This window comes from Podarcis gaigeae (genome assembly GCF_964106915.1).
Source record: "Podarcis gaigeae genome assembly, chromosome: 1".
Lineage (NCBI taxonomy): Eukaryota > Metazoa > Chordata > Lepidosauria > Squamata > Lacertidae > Podarcis > Podarcis gaigeae.
The window spans coordinates 12193565-12215178 of NC_139678.1; the positions used below are offsets into that span (position 1 = coordinate 12193565).

Consider the following 21614-nt stretch of genomic DNA (forward strand, 5'->3'; position numbering starts at 1 on the left):
CCTTTGTTATAGCTGTAATCTGCGCCTCCATAGATAGGGAAGAATCGAAGATTACACCCAAACTCTTAACGGACGGTGCTGGCACTAATTGCACCCCCGCAAGAGATGGGAGTTGCCCCCTCAATCCCATATCGTCCCGCCCCAGCCAGAGGACCTCTGTCTTCGAAGGATTTAGCTTCAACCGGCTCCCACGTAACCATCCAGCCACAGCGTCCAGACATCTCGCCAGTGTGTCTGGGGCCGAGTCAGGATGGCCATCCATCAACAGATAGAGTTGGGTGTCATCAGCATACTGATGGCAACCCAGCCCAAAACTCCGGACAAGCTGGGTGAGGGGGCGCATAAAGATGTTAAAAAGCATCGGGGAGAGAATCGCACCCTGAGGCACTCCACACACCAAGGAGTGGCGCGATGACAATTCCCCCTCGAGCGTCACCCTCTGTCCCCGACCAGAGAGAAACGAGCGCAGCCATTGAAGGACTGTGCCCTGGATCCCCACGTCGGCAAGACGGTGGTCCAGGAGTTCGTGATCGACCATGTCGAAGGCTGCTGACAGATCTAGAAGAATCAGCAGCCCCGACCCGCCTCGATCCAGCTGCCTACGGAGATCATCTGTTAGGGCGACCAGAGCCGTCTCGGTCCCATGACCAGCGCGGAAGCCGGACTAGAATGCATCCAGAGCAGATGTTTCATCCAGAAACCTACCAAGCTGTTCAGCAACCGCTCTCTCAATCACCTTACCCAGGAATGGAAGATTCGAGACCGGGCGGTAATTGGATAGATCTAAGGGATCTAATGATGTTTTCTTTAAGAGCGGACGCACCACTGCCTCCTTCAATTCCCCTGGGAATATCCCGGTGCCAAGGGACAAATTGATGATATCCCCCAGGGGGGCCCGCACCTCGTCTGGACACGTTCTAATCAGCCATGACGGGCACGGGTCAAGAGGGCAGGTGGTGGGCTTTCCAGCTCGGAGGAGTCTGTCCACATCGGCTGGAGATATCCGGTCAAAATAGTCCAATACTGGACCCGAGGACAGTCGAGGGGCCTCCAGTTCCTTTATTGTATCCAAATTGGCAGGGAGGTCATGGCGGAGCAACAGGACCTTCTCCACAAAAAAGCTTGCAAATGCCTCACAGCTGTGTGTCAGATTGTTATTTAAATTTGGCTGTCCTTCAAGGGACGTTAAAGACCGAATTATACTAAATAATTGCGCCGGGTGAGAGCTAGCGGATGCAATGGAGGCCGAGAAGTAAGACTTCTTAGCGGCCTTCACAGCCATCTCATAGGTTTTCATAAAAAAACCCTATAAGATGTTCTTGAGGCTCCGTCACGGGCACCCCGCCATACTCGCTCTAGCCGTCTGAGGTCCCGCTTCATTTTCCGAAGCTCCTCGGTAAACCAGGGAGCCCGGTTTCTGCGGGGTCGCAGAGGGCGCTTAGGTGCGATCTCATCGATGGCTGCCAGGAGCTGGGTATTCCAGCCCTCAACAAGCTCAGTCAATGAATCGCCAGGGGGAGCAGGTCCCGCAAGGCTTGACGGAATCTATCAGGGTCCATCAGCCTCTGCGGGCGAGCCCAAATCGGCTCGCCACCTAAGCAGGGTGGGGGTGGAAAGTCAATCCTGGCTTTCAGAGCGAAGTGATCAGACCATAGCACCTTCATCGAAGGAGACATGATCACATCTATACCGGCACCAAAGATCAAATCCAGCGTGTGGCCTGCTTGATGTGTGGGGCCCGAAACAAACTGGGAGAGCCCTAGTGTCGCCATGGAAGACACCAGGTCCAGAGCCTGTGAGGAGGGAGCGGCATCAGCATAGAAGTTGAAGTCTCCCAATACCAATAGGTTAGGGAACTCCAAGGCCCAGCCGGCCACCGCCTCCAGCAGGCCTGACAGGGTGGCTGCTGGTGCGCTAGGTGGCCGGTACACCAGCCAGACAGCCAAGCTCTCCTCGGAGCCCTACACTAGGCCAACACATTCAATGCCGGGGATCGATGGCGATGGTAGAGCCCTGAAAGAACAATCTTCCCGGATTAATAATGCCACCCCTCCCCCCCGGCCCACAGTCTGTGACTGGTGGGGGATGGAGAAACCCGGGGGCGCCATCTCTCGTAAGGTAACAGTTACCCCTTCGCGCACCCAGGTCTCCGTCACACAAGCCAGGTTGACCCCCTGCGAGGTAAAGAAATCTCGCAGGGTGGCGGTTTTGTTGCCTATAGACCTGGCATTGCACAACACCTGTGATCTCATAGTCAAAACAACCAGCAATTAAAAGAGTTGCACATATATTTTAAAAAAGCAATTAAAAACAATTTCAAATCCAGTACAGAGGCAGACTGGAATAAAGATGTGCGCTTAAAAGGCTTGTTGAAACAGGTATGAAAAGAATTTCCAAAGGGGAGGTGCCACCATGCTGAAGGCCTTGGGTCTATGCCCACTCCCAGGCTTCTGCCACCCGAGGCGGCTGCCTCACTCTTGTCTAATGGTAGGGTCGGCCCAGCAGTAATACTTCTTCCATTGTTCTCAGTGTAGCAGTGGGGCCATTCATAACTTGTTTTTAAATATGTCCTTTTTGTCCGGCCCTTTCAAGGCGTCAAGAGTGATGTTCATAACCTTCCCCTTCTTTGATTTTTATCCCAAAACCAAACCTGCAAGGTAGGCTGAGAGAGGCCTAGGTTCACCCAGTAAGCTTCACAATTCTGTGGGGAGCCAAACTCCCTGGTTTTAGTTAGCAACACGCTAAGTGCTGCACCACAGAGGCAGGCAAGGATTTACGCAGGTAAAAATGGCAGGTTCCAACAAGTGTCTGGCGGGAGTGGGGAATCAAAAGAATGACACTAGATATATAATATGAGGCCCAGCTGCAACTGTCACAAAGCAGGCTGGATGTTAAAGTAGGAAGGTGAAGGGGGGGATGATTATGTGATTTATTTTATTTCTGTGCCACTTTTCATGCAAATAAGTCCCGGAGTCGTTTGCAAACAATACATAATAAGAACATGTCAGAACATAGCAGAACATCACAAATACATCATAAATCATATTTTGTTGGGTGTGATGGAAAAGAGACCCAGTCTGCTCATTGCAACAATCTGGAAGAGCTGCTTTGCAGACAGAATTAGGTTCCTGTTTTTAAAATGACAACCAGAAATCTCAGGTTGCAGCAAGGCATGCTGGGTGAAGCAGTCTTTGAAAAACCTAAGAGCTACCAGCATCCACATTAGAGATTAGAGAGCCAGTGTGGTGTAGTGGTTAAGAGCGGTGGACTCATAAACTGGGGAACCAGGTTCGCGTCTCCGCTCCTCCACATGCAGCTGCTGGGTGACCTTGGGATAGTCACACTTCTCTGAAGTCTCTCAGCCCCACTCACCTCACAGAGTGTTTGTTGGGGGGGAGGAAGGGAAAAGGAGAATGTTAGCCGCTTTGAGACTCCTTCGGGTAGTGATAAAGCGGGATCTCAAATCCAAAAGTCTTCTCCTCTTCTTCTACATCTGCTGTGGGAAACGGCATGCATTTTGTTTGCCTCGCCAGAGAGGTGCATGCTCTGGTTATCTCTCGCTTGGACTACTGCAATGTGCTCTATGTGGGGCTACCTTTGAAGGTGACCCGGAAACTACAACTAATCCAGAATGCGGCAGCTAGACTGGTGACTGGAAGCAGCCACCGAGACCACATAACACCGGTCTCGAAAGACCTACATTGGCTCCCAGTACGTTTCCAAGCACAATTCAAAGTGTTGGTGCTGACCTTTAAAGCCCTAAACGGCCTCGGCCCAGTATACCTGAGGGAGCGTCTCCACCCCCATCGCTCTGCCCGGACACTGAGGTCCAGCGCCGAGGGCCTTCTGGCAGTTTCCTCACTGCGAGAAGCCAAGTTACAGGGAACCAGGCAGAGGGCCTTCTCGGTAGTGGCGCCCGCCCTGTGGAACGCCCTTCCAGCAGGTGTCAAAGAGAAGAACAACTACCAGACTTTTAGAAGACCGATTAAAGCAGCCCTGTTTAGGGAAGCTTTTAATGTTTGGTGCATTACTGTATTTTAATATTTTGTTGGAAGCTGCCCAGAGTGGCTGGGGAAACCCAGCCAGATGGGTGGGGTATAAATAATAAATAATAATTACAAGCAAAGGAGGCAGGCAAGGGTGAGGTTCATGGTCCAGACAAAGAACTAAAAACAATGTTTCTTGGGACCAAAGGAGAGGAAGAGAGAAGACACATGTCAGCTGGAGGGAGGAAGCAAAGACCAAAGAATGCGGCTAGACTGGCTATGCTGAAAAGCCAGCCAGGGAGGTCTCCTTATTAGGGAGTACATATGGCAGGAAGTGGGCTGTAATTGGCTCTTTTATCAGTCAGCTGACTCCTAGGGCTCAGAAAGGTTGGTCAGAGCATGAAACTCCTGCAGTTCCATCCTCTGACCAGTGGTGGTAGCAGGGAGCAGAGAATCCTCAGCAGGGCTGAAAGGCAGCTGCTCCAAGCTTGTGACTCACTTGCAAGATCTGCGAAAAGATCTGGTGGCCTGGAGGAGGAGGCCGGAAGCATTGCATGTTTCCGTTAGCAAACGTGCAAGAGGAAAAGAAGGTTGCAGCTCCCACTAGAGCTATGGGCAAATCTCAAGGAAGTGTCCCTGCCATTTTGAAGTCAAGACACAGAAGGAAAAAGGGTTGAGGAGGGAAGAGGAAGTCAAGCAAATTCAGGCACTGGTTCTAAAAGGCTGTGTACACATATTTTATTCCAGAAGAAAGAGAAATGGATGGGGGAAAGGAATTGGAGGGGTGGAAGATTCACAGCACGCCACCTTCCTTTAAATTGTTCACTAGCCCTTTGTGGAAGGGCTTTCAGAAACCCTTGAGAGCTGCTGTTATTAAACAGTACTCTGTTGTTGCTTAGTCGTTTAGTCGTGTCCGACTCTTCATGACCCCATGGACCAGAGCACGCCAGGCACTTCTGTCTTCCACTGCCTCCCGCAGTTTGGTCAAACTCATGCTGGTAGCTTCGAGAACACTGTCCATCTCGTCCTCTGTCTTTCCCTTCTCCTTGTGCCCTCCATCTTTCCCAATATCAGGGTCTTTTCCAGGGGGTCTTCTCTTCTCATGAGGTGGCCAAAGTATTGGAGCCTCAGCTTCAGGATCTGTCCTTCCAGTGAGCACTCAGGGCTGATTTCCTTCAGAATGGATAGGTTTGATCTTCTTGCAGTCCATGGGACTCTCAAGAGTCTCCTCCAACACCATAATTCAAAAGCATCAATTCTTCGGCGATCAGCCTTCTTCATGGTCCAGCTCTCACTTCCATACATCACTACTGGAATACTGATCCAGGCTATGTTCACGTTACCACTGTGCTCTCGTCGCTGGTGTTTGAAACTGTGTGTAGGGATTATAACTGGCAGGGCTGTGCCCTAGCCTGCACCTTAATGGGGAAACCGCACAAGGCAATTGATTGTCTGTGTGAATAAGGTTACATCCTCACCAGACCTTTAGAGTGCATGGCTTACCTGACTCCCCTTGGAACTGCAGTTTGTTAAAGGCACTGGGAAGCGTTGCCTGTACGAGGGGCAACCATTCGGGCTTCCCACAGGCACCTGGTTGGTTCCTGGAAGAAGAGGATGCTGGGATAGATGCTCCACTGCCCCCATCCAGCAGGTTTGCCTTATGCTCTTAAAACCACAGTTCCCAGGATTCTGTTGGAGAGTCATGCCTTTTGCATGCATGGTGTGTGGATGTGATCTAAAAGTCATGATTACCAATGAATATCATTTATCCATTTTGCACGAAGGCATTTCTTGCCTGGTTTGTCTTTGTTTCGTCTCCAACCCTTTTGGCTTAGGTCGAGTGACAATGACACAGAGCCTCCGAGCAAATAAGACTTGCAGCCCGCACCCTTCTTGGCTTGCCCAAAAACTTTTTATTTGCACTTAGGCAGCTCAAGGTCCTCTCTGTTGTGTCTCTCCTAGTAGTTGGGCCCTTTGTCTAACCCTGCTGTTCAGAAATCCCTCTCTCTGTGTGTGTTTTGCTTCTACAACAATTCTCCTTTCTTCATTTTCTCTTTCCAGGCTCCAGCCCTGCCTTCCCCCCCACCCAGCTCCTTGCTTGCCTTGTCTATAAAGATCCTTGTTCTGCAGGAAACTGCAGCTTTGCTACTGCTTCTCTGGTTGCATTTCACTCCTTTCTCCTTTGTCGCCTGGAGCAAACCTGCCTTCTTCCCCTTCCCCCTCTCCTGATCACTGAAAGGCAGGCAGGCAGCCAGCCAGCACCAGTGAGGAGCACCCGAGGCTTTTAGCAGAGCTCAACACAAGGATTGGCAAAGGTGCAAAAACAGGCTAGGCGAGCTAGAAAGCAAGAGAGAGGAAACAAAAAAAAAACTGGCAAAGAGGGAAGGCGTCAGGAATAGCTGGATATGATGTTTGCCAGAAGCGCCTTACTAAAAAGGTTGCCTGTTATATTTGCAGAACCGTCCTGGGCCCAAATAGGTAGGGCTGCCCTCTCCCTCCCCACCCCAGGGGTCAGTTTTGCAGTGCTGCCAAGCTGTACAGCTTGAGCAAAATGGCAAAACCTTGCAGAGTAGCCAGCCCCACTGCTCGCCAGGATTGGTCTTGTTTTTAATTACATTTACATCCCACCTTTCCCTCCACGGAGCTCAGGGTGGTGAACACGCCTCTCCCTCTCCCTATGTTATCCTCACAACAACCCTGTGAGGTAGGTTAGACTCAGAGACAGTGACTGGCCCAAGGCCACCCAGTCTCCCAGGTCTTCGTCCAAAACCCTAATCAAGAGCTTTCCAAACTGCATGTCGCGACACGTTAAGTGTGTCGGCTGCAGAGTATAGATGTGTCGTGCAAACGCTCGGGCTGGAAAGGGGTTAGTTTAACCTTTGATTTGCTAGTGAAACTGAATTACTGTGTCGTGAAATGATACGTGTCTAAAAAGTGTCAGTGACATGAAGCGTTTGGAAAGCTCCAGTGGCGTAGCATGGGGGGTGCAGGGGGGGCCGGCCGCACCGAGCGCAACATCTGGGAGTTAGGGTTAGGGGGCGCAAATCCACGGGTTAGGGGGCGCAAATTACTTGCCTTGCCCCGGGTGCTGACAACCCACGCTATGCCACTGGAAAGCTCTGCCCTAATCGCTACACCCCCACTGGTTCTCGCCAGTGTCTGTGAACGGAGCTCACCTCTCAATAATTTGCTGCCTCATTTCCAGAGCTTCAATAGTACTGTAGCTTTGAATCAGAGGTTTGAAAGCAGCACATCAGTCATAGGCACCCATGTGCCTGGAGATGCCTTCTCTGGCACCTCAGACGGCCTTTCTACCTCTGAAACTGGGCTGGTGGGGGGAAGCATTCTCTTGTATTCCTGACTATCAGAGGTAGCAAGCCTTTGAATATCAGCTGTTGGGAGTCACAAGTGGGGCAAGAGTTAAGTACAGTGGTACCTCAGGTTACAGACGCTTCAGGTTACAGACTCCGCTAACCCAGAAATAGTACCTCAGGTTAAGAACTTTGCTTCAGGACGAGAACAGAAATCGGGCGGCAGCGGGAGGCCCCTTTAGCTAAAGTGGTACCTCAGGTTAAGAACAGTTTCAGGTTAAGAACGGACCTCCAGAACGAATTAAGTTCTTAACCTAAGGTACCACTGTATCTCAAAACAGATGGATGCCAATAACATCCTGATTTGCTTACAGGGTGTTAGAACTCTCCCCATTAAATCATTCATTCATCCCACACTTTTCACTGCGTTCCCCCCTCACCTTCCTAACCACAAAAAGTCTTGCTTCTTTTGAAAGTGGACTTGTAGCACTGATGTTGTTGTTTAGTCGTTTAGTCGTGTCCGACTCTTCATGACCCCATAGACCAGAGCACGCCAGGCACTACTGTCTTCCACTGCCTCCCGCAGTTTGGTCAGACTCATGTTTGTAGCTTCGAGAACACTGTCCAACCATCTCGTCCTCTGTCGTCCCCTTCTCCTTGTGCCCTCCATCTTTCCCAGCATCAGGGCCTTTTCCAGGGAGTCTTCTCTTCTCATGAAGTGGCCAGAGTATTGGAGCCTCAGCTTCAGGATCTGTCCTTCCAGTGAGCACTCAGGGCTGATTTCCTTCAGAATGGATGGCACTAGGGTGTCTTGTGGCACTAGGGTGCCTTTATTCTACTAACCCAGTTTAATTGCATGAACCTAAATTTCTGGTGAGGGGACGCGGGTGGTGCTGTGGTCTAAACCACAGAGCCTCTTGGGCTTGCCAATCGGTCGGTGGGCTTGCCGATCAGTTGGTGGTCCGAATCCCTGTGACAGGGTGAGCTCCCGTTGCTCAGTCCCTGCTCCTGCCAACCTAGCAGCTCGAAAGCACATCAAAGTGCAAGTAGATAAATAGGTACCACTCCGGCGGGAAGGTAAACGGTGTTTCCGTGTGCTCTTCTGGTTTTGCCAGAAGTGGCTTAGTCATGCTAGCCACGTGACCCAGAAAATGTCTGCAGACAAACGCCGGCTCCCTCAGCCTATAGAACGAGATGAGCGCCACAACCCCAAGTCGTCTGCGACTGGACCTAATGGTCAGGGGTACCTTTACCTTTAAAGTTCTGGTATGCGCTTGAATACCTCCAGCAAAATACTGGCAGTCTGTAGGCGACCTAAAACATTCCAGCCATTTTCTTCTCTTTTGCTTTCACACTTTACAGAATCCCTTTATATTGAATATACAGGTACTCCACAGGGGAATTAGCATGAAACCAATGTGCAGATCTGAGAACCTCACATGCAGGTTTTGCTACCCTGCTTAGCTTTGCAAATACACTAGCAGTTTTATTGCTGCACCACTAGGATTAACCCTTGATTCTTGTAAACACCCACAGACAAGAGCACAAGGTAATGGATAGCTGATTCTGAAAGCAACCTCTGAGAAGAGGAAACAGAAAATAGGTAGATGATTGGCACAAAGAAAGTCAGACGGGCAAAATGACTTAAGTGACATTTTAACAGGTCACCAACAACGCTGAACACAAACCCCTTGATTCTGCCCCAGTTACTTAACCCCACTTCTTCTTTCTGTACCAGGGCAATTAAAGCTGAAAGGTTGCATGGTCAAAACCAAAAGAGAGCAAGATGAAGATGATTATAATTTGTACATGATTTGTAGCAGAAAACCCATGGCATACAAGCAGTGCTTTTCTTCAGGTGGCACGCAGGGGTACACATACCCCTAAACATTTTGTGAATCTTTGTCCATTTACTGTATTTATTTCCCCCGATTTGAACTATAAAATGGTGATTTTCTTGAGTCAAAATGAGAGTACCCCTAAACATTTTTTTTTAGGGGGGAAGCACTGCATACCAGGCCTTCCTCTGTTTCCTATTGAGTGCTAACCATAGTGTGCTATGGCGTTAACAGGGGTGGGGGGCTTTATTTCACCCTGGTCAAATAAATTTTGGCACCCCCTACGTGCATTTGCGCACACACACACACACACAGCTGAGAGCCTCAATGGTGCCCTTCTGGAAGATTCCCCTTGGGCAAAAAAAAACCTGTCTAGCCCACCCCATGGGTGCAGCCAGGATTTTTGTGGGGGGGGGAAGGCTTCATGTTGGGGGGGGCAGAACCTCAGTTAAGTATTTTTACTTGAGGGGGGGCAGCTGTCCCTTGGCTACGCCCATGGTCCCTCCCCGGAGTTATCGTTCTGCATTAACAGCAACTATGGTTAGCACGTGGGCCAAAAACGGTAGCCCATGGTATCTGAATTAAACCACAGTTTGCAGGTTCCGGATATCATAGTAAAACAGGGTCAACATTTAAAAGGAATCGAAGAGGGAGTCCACGGAAGTAATGCGTAGGGTTGCAGCCCGAAGTTCGGCGAGGCTTACTCCCATGTAAACGCGCGTGGGATTCCCCTCCGAATCCTGCTCAGCCTTTGGCAGCCGTTTGAAACTTCGCCTGCCTCCCGGCCAGCCACTTACAGGCGAGGGGCGGGGCTGGGTCCCATGGCAACGCCCTGCACCAATGCCCGGCCGAGAGCCCAAGAATGAGAAGGAAAGGCGGCTGGCGGGTGGGCGGGACTAATCCCCGTAGCGATCTCCACTCCCCCTCCACACCAGCGCGAATGATCTCAGCGGAGAGCATCTCCCCCGCTTCCCTCGCGACCCAATAGGAAGGCCGAAGCCTGCGACGGGCGGTGCCGAAGGCCTCCCACGTGCCTCCTCCGCGCCAATAGCAAGGCGAGAGAGGGAAGAAGGAGGCGTAGGCGACCGTTTCTTTGTGGGGTTTGACAATAAGATGGCGCAGGGGGGAAGGGGGAGGAGCTCCCGGGACCGTTGGCCCCGCCCCTTTCCTCTCAGGCGCGGAGCTCGTCGAGGCGGGAGCGGGAGCTCGTCAGGGGCAGGCGGCGCGGGCCGGCGGGTAAGAGGAGCCGGGCGGCGGGCTGGGCCGCGGAGGGGGCCGCTGGCCCCGGGTCGGTGACTCGCAGGAGGTGGGGGGAGGAAGCGGCGGGGCCGGGCCGGCCGAGGAGGAAGAGCCCGCGGAGGGTCACGGAGCCGCGGCTCCAAAATGGCGGCCGAGGAGGAGGAGGAGGACAGGATGAATCATCCCGCCCGCTTCCCCTGGCGCCCCGCAGAAGCAGCAGCCCCGTCGGGTCTTGCCCCACATGCGCTACTGCCCCGTCCGGCTTCTCTCCTCGCGAAGAAGCAGCAGCTTTTGCTATCCTCTCCTTCCACCCGCTTTGGCCCCGCTCCAGCAGCAGCCTCGCTCCCCGGCCGGAACCTGGTTCTACCTCCTTCGCCTCCTTTTCTTCGCCCCCCCCCCCCCGCCGCCACATCATCCCCGTCTGAGCATCAGGAGTGGGGTCGGGGGGAGGTGGCGGCGGCTGCTGCAGCAGCAGCTCCTCTTCCCCTTCCCCACTCGCGCCCCGAGCCCTTTTGAAACGCGCTCATCCCCCGCTTCCAGGCACATGCACGGGTGTGGAAACACCCACGCGGGTCCCTTTATGTTTCTTACATCTTGCCCACGTTTTCTCTTTTCTGCCCGCCCCCGCTGGAAAACCTCTGCTGCTCCTCTTTTTCTCTTCCCTTTTTCTAGTGGGGGAGGGGGGAGCAAGAGAAACATTATATACATACACACACACATCTCGATAGATAGATAGATAGATAGATAGATAGATCCCCCCTTTCATCCATAGACCTCAGGGCAACTCGCAACACAATGTTTCTCTTGCTCTCCCCCTCCCCCACTAGGAAAAAAAAATGCCCCGATTGAAACCTTGTGCTCCTTGGTCCCATCAAGCCCCACTTTCCCGCAAGCGTAGCGTGTTCCTTTCCTCCGCACATGTGCACACGTACATGTGTACCTTTCTCGCAAGCAACCGTGGCATGTCGTCTTCACCCGCCCATCAGTAATAGGTGGGTCGAAGCTTTGGAGGTGTATGGGTACAAACAGGAGTCCTTGGAAAGTTGGGTTCTCATATCTCTTAAGACAGCACAGGGGGGGCAGGGTGGGTGGGTGGTTCTCTTTTTTTGTAAGAGAAGGGTTAGGTGGGATGTGTGTCTGATGATTTAGAATAAAGATGTGTCAGCATTTAACATCACCTACCTGCCTGACTCCTTTATATACCTTGACTGCTGTCCTTCATCTCGACTTTTGCCCTGCACCCTTTCTTGAATATTGCCTCTCAAAGCAAAGTGTAATATTATCTGTGTTCCTGCCTTTTTATCCTTACCTTTGACTTGAAATTCTTATATCCTCTTGGGCTTTTTCCTCACAGCCATTGCATCCTGTCTTCCCTATTGCCAAAGAATTTTCCCCATAATTACGTCATCATATTTATCCATATATAGTTTTCATCTGAGACTTTCCATCTTTTGGAGCAGTTTCTCACTTCCCCATGAATTCGTCAGTTATCCTGTTCTTTTTGTCCTTTCTGTGACACCATATATTTGATTCTCTGGTCTACCTGATATTCTGAACTATCTTGAATATAATGCACTGTACTATCCCTTTTACAGAAACAGTTTACAACACAATTGTAAGAATGCTTACTCTGAAGTCAGTCCAAGGGGATTTGCTTATTAGTAATTGTGTTTAGGAGTACAACTTCAGTTTATTACAATTGTCCAAGGCAGAAGTTTTCAATTATCTAACTTCACAGTATTTCAGTTAATAATTCTGTTCTATTTGCATAGATCTCTTTCAGTTGTTCAACCCACATTTCAGTTGTTTTTATAGCCTTATAACATAGGACATTATTATTTCAATAATGCAGATAAGAGCCTGAAGCTGAATTGTTGGTTGCTTAAAGCGACTGAGGTAAGATTTGATATATGGGACTTCTCAGTTTTTAAGCCTGCTAGAAGGTTCAGACCTAAGGCGACTGAGGTAAGATTTGATGTGTGGGACTTCTCAGTTTTTAAGCCTGCTAGAAGGCACAGACTTTGATTAGCCAGAAGAACCCAATTTATAGGGAGATACCTATCAGATCAGTCCATCTTAGTACAGTGGGCAGTTGGATGCTTCCATTAATCCCACAAGCACAGAACAAAGGCAAAAATACACTGTTTCTATTCCAAGTTAGTGGTATTCAGTGGCATGCTGGCTACTTTTGGATACATTGCCAAAACATGGTTTTTAACATCAAAAGCACAAACCTAGCTGCACCTCTCCTCTGGGGCACCAGTGAGGAGAGAATTGGGTTGTTCTGCTTCTATTCTATATTAACCACAGTAGTGTATAGTCTGAACCCGGACAATGGTTAACTTTAACTATGTTTAATTAAAACAAGTTAGCTGAATAAGCTGTGGCCTGAAGTCAGCATGTTTCCACTAACCATAGTTAAGATTGGCCACAGTTTGTCAGAGTTCAGATAAAATAGCAAGCTGTGGTTAATCCAAAATTAAATGTAAAGTTTCTAAACTCCAAATCAGAATGAAGAGGTATATGCGAGCCTGGGGGAGGCTAGGTTTGTTCTCTTATCTGTAAACTATTGGTTAACATTGTGTCCTAACCAACTATTGATAAGTATTCACCATGAGTTTGTCTAAACCCCTTCTATAGCCATCCTAAACCAATGAGCATCACCCATGTTTTGTGGCAGGGACTTTAATAAAACCATGTTGCATGAAGTACTTTTTGTCTCTCCTACATCTACTACACATCAACTTTTAATAAGTAAAACCTTGGTTTATTAAGGGGAGGATTCTATTTGGTTTCACCACACAGTGCATGATTTCATCTGTTGCTCTTAGTTATCTTTTTCTAAACCAAAAAGCTCCAAAAGTTAGCCTTTCCAAACATTGTCGCTGTACTTAATTTTGCAAGACGCTTCAACAAGCCTCCCTTTTTTGTGTCTTGCTTATCACATTGTATTATAAGTTCACTCAGGGCTAGAAAAAGTTCTAGTCATTCAGTTGCCCTAGCACCCAGAAACTTGATCTTGGCAGCCCTGTGCATGGCTTGTGCTTAACTTCATTTTAAAAACCTTAAAATAGTTTTCCAGCTGGACCAGCCCTTGCCACGTCACTTTGGTAACTATGTTATCCTCACATCCTACATAATCCAGTAATTTCTTAGCCTCTTGTGTCATCCTCCAATCCTTCTCATCTCATACATTGGACAGAGTTTTCATTACCATCCTGTACACAGAAACATTGTTTCCTGATTTTTATCTCTATATCTCACACCAGCATCCCACCCTGTCCATCCAACTTACTGCAGTCCGTAAAGTGCCACCTATTTTTCCTTACTGCAGTAACTTGAAAGAAACTAGTCTAGCTTTTACAGGTATATGGTGATTAAGTCCTAGAGACCTTAGCTGTCCAGGCCCCCACAGCCCATCTTTCATTTTATCAAATATCATTCAGCAGATCACAGATAAGTCCTCTCAAATATCTTTCACAGTTACATTTAAATATGGTGACATCACCTGAGCCATTTTAAATTAAAACCTCTCCTATAGTTAGCTCTTGAATGAAGCACTTGGTATCCTATGCAGGGCACATTTGGAATGTTAATGCAATCTCAAAGTACAGTACTGTGGATTTTTCTACTTTGGTAATCATGTTGTCTGCTCGTATTATGTGGGTGACTTGGATTCAATCCACAGCAACCATATATTTTTTGCAGGAAAAGGGAAATTGTAGAATAGCATCAATAAATATTAATAAGGTAGAGAAATGCAGATGAGTAAAGGAACAGGTATCTTGGCATGTAAAGAAGCAAATAATAAGCTTTGAAGCACAATAAAATCTGATAAGTAACTGGTTCATACCCCATGTTTCAGAGATCCATGAACTATACATGAGCAGTAGCTAAAGGGATTAGCTGGCTGCATCTAGCTGGTAGATTTTCATTCCCCATTAAGGGAGAAAGTACGGTAATTAGCAATTGTCGAACATACAACATATTTCCAAGGGACGCAGGTGGCACTGTGGTCTAAACCACAGAGCCTAGGACTTGCAGATCAGAAGGTGTGCGGTTCAAATCTCTGACGGAGTGAGCTCCCATTGTTCGGTTCCAGCTCCTGCCAACCTAGCAGTTCGAAAGCACGCCAAAAAGTGCAAGTAGATAAATAGGTACTGCTCCGGCGGGAAGGTCAATGGCGTTTCCGTGCGCTGCTCTGGTTTCGCCAGAAGCAGCTTATTCATGCTGGCCACATGACCCGGAAAAACTGTCTGCGGACAAACGATTGGTTCCCTCGGCCAGTAAAGTGAGATAAGCGCCGCAACCCCAGAGTCATTCATGACTGGACTTAACTGTCAGGGGTCCTTTACCTTTTTACAACATATTTCTAGTCTCAGCAATATTGGTGAGTGGGCAGGGGGTCACCCACTGAAATTGATGACAGTAGATTCAGGACTGAAAGTACTGCATTAAAGGCTGTATTTTTAACATGTAATCTATTAACGCTTCACATTCATATGTTCTAACAAGAACATTAAAAAATTGAAAATATTACTAAAATTAGCAGTAGAAGTGAATTCCTTTACCCTGGGATACCACAGCTGGAGTTGAGGGTATTGGACAATAAGTACCAGCCTTGTTGACAATGATACTAGCTGCTAGCTCCTACTGTTGCTATGTGAGACAAGCATGAGTGAATTGACAGTTTCTAATTATAAGGTCACCTACCATTGAAGTCCGTGTCTGTATTCAAATCAAGTATTTTGAAATCACATCCCTAATTAATAACAATAGGTGCCCTTAGACAAGCGTGGGCCACCACCAATGCTTTATCCTTCACCACCACCCATCTAAAATGTGGGAATAATACTGATCTATCCTGCTGGGTGTTTCCAAGGATTGCAACACTGTAATATATGTGAAATGCTTTGAATGCTTGGAAGCGCTACATAAATGTTTCAAGTTTCATCAGCCATAGCTGCAGGGGCTGATTTGGGAGGTTTACTGCATACTTTCTGCGAGCCTAGTTTTCACTTCACGTTATTTTGTCAAATGGGAGAGGGAATGCATATGGGAAGAGAGGAAATAAGTTTGCTTTGAAAATGTTTCTATCATATTTTCTGTGAATTTTCTTTCTAACTGACGGAATGCATATTTATTTTTTCACCTGCTGCTCTCAGGTAGGTGGTGCTAGAACACTTGCTGTATGGAATCTTGCTCTGTAATATGGGGGAAGAGGAAGGACTGCATCAGACACAATTATTGGTAAGTACGGTAACTTGTGGATTAAAGTTTGTCTGGTAAGCATTACTGGACTTAGTAAGTGCTCTCAAGTCACAAGGTGTAGGGACTCAAGGAAATGGGAATTTAATGGGTTAAATAGTTACTTGTGATAATCTCTGCCACCATATATGTCTTGACTTTAGTAGTCTTGTATTTGAAGTAGCCCTGAATTCAGGTTGGTCATAATGCACTCAGCTCTGACTTGCCCTGGTTTTTCTCTTCTATATAATCTACATGGAAGGAAATCTTCTTTTTCTGTTTCACTGGAAAAGGAAGACAAGAGAATATGGTAGGGGTGAAACTAGAAGTCTCCTGTAATGGTAGAATTGGAGGGTGCATACTGCTAAAGAAAATCACAATAGTCGCTGGATCCATGTGGTGGCAAAAATATGTCCATATCTTCCTCATTACAACCAACAGATATGTGGGATGAGTTGATTTTGAGAAAAAGGTAGTGATTATCTTTGGCTCTATGATCTCTCATCTTGCTTGAATCTCAGGCTTGCCAGTTCCCATTTCCCCTATGGTTTTGCAGTTGACCTTGAACTGGGCAAACTGATTTGTCCAAATTATTTTGCCTTTTTCAGATATACCCTCAAACCCTGGTTTGATTAGTTCATGAAGTCTGATTGAATTGAGCATGTGGGCCTGAGAATTGGGAATGAACAGGCTCTGTGCCACCAACTTTGTCTTTTGGTGCACTCATCTGGAACACACTTAACTAGCCTTGCTTTGGATGTATTCCCTCACCTCCAATGTCTGGGGGACATGTCTACTCAGCTATTGTGAGAATAGTTTTGTTGTGGCGCCATGATGAGCATTCCCTTCCATGGTGGATTTCTGCCAGAACAACCACCATAAGACACAACTTCAAGTCACCAGAGACAAGACCAAGAGGGACGCTGCTTTATTTGTAGCAGCATATTGATATTTAGAGTTGGCAGGAGGAGTTTGAAAGAGAAGAAGAGAAAATCATTGTTTATTAGAATCATAGAATGTAGAGTTGGAAAGGACCACAAGGGTCATCTAGTCCAATGTCCTGCAATTCAGGATTATTTTGCCCGATGTGAGTCTTGAACCCACAAGCCTGCTACCGACCGAGATGTTTGTAGTTCCTAAGTGGGTCAGAGAGCTGCTTGTTCTCTTGCAGTCTTGCTTCTTGTTAAACTAGCAGGAAGACGAAAGCATTCGCACAAGTATTTGTTTCCTACGGAAGGGGCTACAGCTCAGTATTGCTTTGCATGCAGAAAGTCCCAACATCTCCAGCTGTGGCAGAGAGAGATTTGTGTCTGAAAACCTAGAGACTCACTACCAATCAGTGTACAGAATGCTGAGCTATACCAATGGTCTGTCCATTTCATATGTTTAAACCCTTGCTTGTGTTGAACCTCAAGGAAATGGTGCTAAATGTGATTGGGACTGTGATTCCTAGCAAATTTGCCTGACACATTTAAGAACCTCCTTTTTTCGCATTGCAAACAGCAACAGGAGCTTTTCGACATATCAGTCATGTAATCCAAGATTATCTGCATGAGGGTAAATAAGATGAAGCTTAGTCCAGGCTATGGAGATTTTGTTGATTCTTTCCATACCAAGAAAAAGGAATATAGAATCAGCTTGTATTAGCTACCCTCTCATGCAGAGATGCTCTTCTCTGGTGCCAGGATGTCTGAACGTACCTTGTAGCTAAATAATTCAGAACATTTATTTACTGGTCCCAGGTTAATTGTCCTGGAATAGAGGGGCTGTGCACAAGCTATCTCATGAAGACAGTATCTATTCTGTATTGATCGAATGTTAGGTGTGTGCGAATCACATTTGAAAATGATTTTAACTCAAGTTTTATTTAATAAGAGGAACCTGCAGATTATTCACTTGTCAAAAGCTGGTTTCACCTGGGGTGCCATTGATATTACTTTGTGTCAAATGCCGAGGTTAATTTCCAGGGTACAGACTAAAGGAATGCCTTATTAATCTCAGTTTTGTAATAAAGCTGTTTGATTTTAAATATAAAACCTTAGAAGACATGCTCTGGATTTGTTATCTAATAGCATCTTGCTCTGTTTTCAACAGGACACAATGTTTGTACGTGGACTGAAGAGGAAATGTATTGATGGAGAGGAAGATATTGAAGGAACTTTAGCTGGTTTTAAAGCCATTCCTTCATATAACCTGCAGCGCCAGTCACTACTAGACATGTCTTTGGTTAAACTTCAGCTCTGCCACATGCTTGTTGAACCTAATCTGTATCGTTCAGTACTTATAGCCAATACAGTACGGCAGATTCAAGAGGAAATGACCCAAGACGGAACTTGGCAGATGATAAATGCACAGAGTACAGGACCAACCTCTCTTGATCGGCTGGTTTCAACAGATATTCTCTGTCGGTCTTCGAAGGAGCAAGCTGAAGAAAAGCTTGTTCAAGGTTATAGTGGCTTCTCAAAAGACTTTGAAGACGCACAGTCAGAAGAGAGTTCAGAAATCTTAAGACCTGCTCCACTACAAGCTCCCAGAAACCTGCAGAGCAATGTGTGGGACATGGAGAGCCCTCCAGAAAATAGAGGAAACTTCCACAAGTCATTGGATCAAATATTTGAAACCTTAGAAACAAAAACTCCTGACTCGGTTGAAGATCTCTTTTCAGAAGTCGACAGTTCCTATTATAATCTAGACACAGTATTAACGGGAATGATGGGCAGTACAAAAATGGGACACTGTGATGTACTTGAAACTTTTCCTCAAGCAGCCACAAATTCTAACTCTAACTGTAAATCTGACCTTAATGAGCTTGATCATTTTGTGGAGATCCTTGTTGAATCTTGAGACAAAGAGTGAAGGAGACATCCTTTAAAGAAGCCAGATCCCGAGTAGTGAAACTTCCAAATAGTTTATCTTCTCAAAGCTGCACATGACCTTCCAAAAAAGAAAAAAAAAGAAAAAGCAAAGCACTTCATTTTGCAAAGTTGTGTTAATGTCTAAAGTTAACCTGCAACTTGTAGTGTTTGAACTTTACATATTTTCAGCAGCCACAATTCAGGGAGGTATTCTAGGCACATCAACCAGTTGCCAGCCTACTGATCTTGAAACCTTGTGACACCCCTATGCCATGCCACAAACTGCGTTAGGAACTTCTTGGGGTTTCAGTCGTGGCTTCTCATGTCAAAAGACCCCTGGGTGCACAAGGTTAGTCACACCATTTCTCTGTCCTGAACCCATATATTCCCCAGGCTGCCTCCTCGGGGCTCAACACTTCCAACACCAGATCATTTTCCTAATTCCTTCTAGTATTTAGAAGGAGCGTAAAATGGTATAGCAAGATTCCTCCTCCCTCGACCATCTCATCCTCCCCTGTAAGGTGCAAGTGCAAGATAGATTCCAGCCCTCAGCATGCAAAAGGTGGGCTGTAAGGCCTCTGCTTAAGTTGAAGCCCATATTTTATCTAGGCTGGGAACCTTCCACCAGTCCTTTGCATTTGCTTTTGCTGGTTTAATCATAGGACTTTAGTGGGACTACTTTAGAAGTAATTGGCCTGAGGACCAAAGGTTTGGTTTACCCTTCCCACTCCTTTATCCCAAGTAAATACTTCACAGACTTCTTTACATTTATTTGCCGTATAAGCTCTTGGAAGAGCCAAAAAAGCAGCGGTGCCCATTATCCTAGCTAGCTTTCTCTGTCATTCTTTCTTTTCTGTTTTTAAATAGTTAATAGTTTTGAAAAAAAAATGTTTATCAGTATTCAGAACCTTTCAGCTATTTTCTGAAGATATATTTTTGCTATAAATCTTCTGCCAACTGCTTATTTAAAACCTGAAATATTTGCAGTTGTATTTTTTTAAATCACTTTGAAAAAGGGATTTTTTTTTCTCCATACCGTGGGCCTCTCTCCACAGCTCAGCAGAAGTGTGTAAATATCTGACTTCTTAAGGTAGGAGCAGTTGACAGCAATCAGTCTTGGGAATACTATGAAAAGCAGCTTTCTCCATTCTAGTGCTCCCCAGACATTTTTTACTTGCAGGCGTTTTAGATTTTAACTGCCATTAGCCCCAGTCAACACAACCATGTTGGCTGGGGCTAATGGAAGCTGCAGTCCTAAACATCTGGAGAGCAGCAAGTTGAAGAAGGTTGGAGTAAAGAGTTAAGTTAGTTTTGATATGTGAACATCGGAGGAGGAGCATTCATCAGGCTGCAGGAGCTCTTGATGCCTAAGTTCAAGCCATGTTTTTGTTACCTTCAAGCATAAATTATGTGGGTTTTATTTATAAGTATTTATATGTTTGTGTCATCAAGTGAATTATTTGGCTGAAGTTTACCATCCTACTTCTCTGTGTTTGGGGGGGAAACACCCCCTTCACCTTGCACTAATTACTACAAGACTGTTACAGAGGCCTTTCAAGAGTGTTCTCCAAACTTAACTTGCTCCACTCATGCCAAGTGTGAATAATGTGTTCAGCTGAGTCATGATTAACAGATGTTACCATAGCAGGGTAACATTGAAGAAAAAGATGAAATTGTGCGTATGAATTGTCTTAACTCCTAGAAGCGGTTTCCAGTGAGAGGGTGTGTTATATGTGATAACCTTTGCAATACAATTGCCCAACTTTTGCCTTGGTAAACTGGTAATACAGGAAACAATACTGCGTTGTGGGAAAATAGAAAGCGCTGTGAGTACTTTGATTATTTTGAAAAAAAAGTTTCATTTAACAGTTAAAGGAGTATATCTGCCACCTGACAAAGCAATTTTAGCTACCTTGCATCTGTTTGCATAGATCAATGGAAATGTTGCTTTTTAAAACTCATTTTGATTTCTGAAGCTGTGACACTGTATGCAAAAGACACATGTCAAAATGTTGGACGCCTTATCTCCCAGCAAAGAGTTGTAATATCTTTGCAATGGGAATTACCATAGCCCTCAAAGCCAATATGGCTGCGCACCATGCACAACCCGAACAACTCTTTCAAAGCATAAAGATCCTTGTCATTGTGTATGTATAGCTAAATGTCTTTGTCTTAGTTTAGGTTGCAGTTTGAAACCACTTTGCATAAGTAGCCCCTCCTGAGGTTAATGGGGCTGCTTTCAAGGAAGTGGTTTCATGATTGCGGCCTTAATAATTTAAGTGCTTTTGAAGCACCTGATTTGAAAACAGCAGTGTATGTTTTCCAGACCTGGCAGGTAGATGCCTATTTCTGTAACTCAGTTTTTGTGCCAGATCATGCAGTTTGTAAGGGGAAACTTTCTAATGCATTTGAAAGTGATTAATGTCTTTTTATATTAAAGTTGAATATGAAGTGACTACTTTGCTTAGTAGGTTCTTTTCAATCTGGATAAATTCTGTACCTGTTGGTAACTTGTACTTAAAGAACTGGACTCATGAAATTGCTTCATCGGTGCCAATTGAAGGGTCATCTTAAACTGGAAAATCCATCACCATTTATTACAAGTAATCAACCCCCTGCAATGCAGGCATAAACAGATGTCTCATGGGGTGCAGCTGATGAATGGCAAACAGATTTAATTGGTTGGTCCATAATAGTATGTTTGAAAATGCCAATTTCCAGCATTGCAGGTACCTTCCATTCCCCCTCATAGCCCTACCTTTACTTTAGCCACTGCCTCATCTCTCGACACCTGCTCAATATTTCCTTTTACTTCTTGATTATACCTCAGGGATGAGGAATCTACAGGTGTCAGATCAGGGATGATGGGAGCTGTGAGCTTTCAGATGTGTTGACCTGCAAGTTGTTCATCTAAGTTTTTGCTCTCACTTGAATTTTGGCATGTGCCTGGGAGCCCAACACTTTTATGTGTGAAAGCTTGTTTAAGATGACAGCTACCAGGAGGAGTTGGCCATATTTAGCCAGTTGGAATAAAAAACACAGCTCTTGCAGCTGATCAGGCTCCAATCAATGAAAGTGTATGCCACAATAACTTAAAACAGGCATAGGCAAACTCCAGCTCTCCAGATGTTTGTGACT

General features: G+C 46.4%; 1 protein-coding gene across 4 annotated transcripts; it reads left to right on the forward strand.

Annotated features, from left to right (window-relative positions):
- Nucleotides 1-10225: 10225 nt before the first annotated feature.
- CDCA4 (cell division cycle associated 4) lies at nt 10226-20931 on the forward strand. 4 transcript variants are annotated; one of them, XM_083738166.1, is made up of 4 exons: nt 10281-10371; nt 12227-12270; nt 15540-15624; nt 17716-20931. In XM_083738166.1, exons 3-4 carry the CDS (start codon nt 15586-15588, stop codon nt 18463-18465), a joined length of 789 nt encoding a protein of 262 aa, XP_083594292.1. In that variant the 5' UTR covers nt 10281-10371; nt 12227-12270; nt 15540-15585; the 3' UTR covers nt 18466-20931. The 4 variants fall into 4 exon arrangements, with proteins under 4 accessions (XP_083594291.1, XP_083594292.1, XP_083594293.1 ...); XM_083738165.1 differs by lacking the exon at nt 12227-12270 and having other exon boundaries at nt 10226-10371; XM_083738167.1 differs by lacking the exons at nt 10281-10371; nt 12227-12270 and adding an exon at nt 11129-11366.
- Nucleotides 20932-21614: the final 683 nt, after the last annotated feature.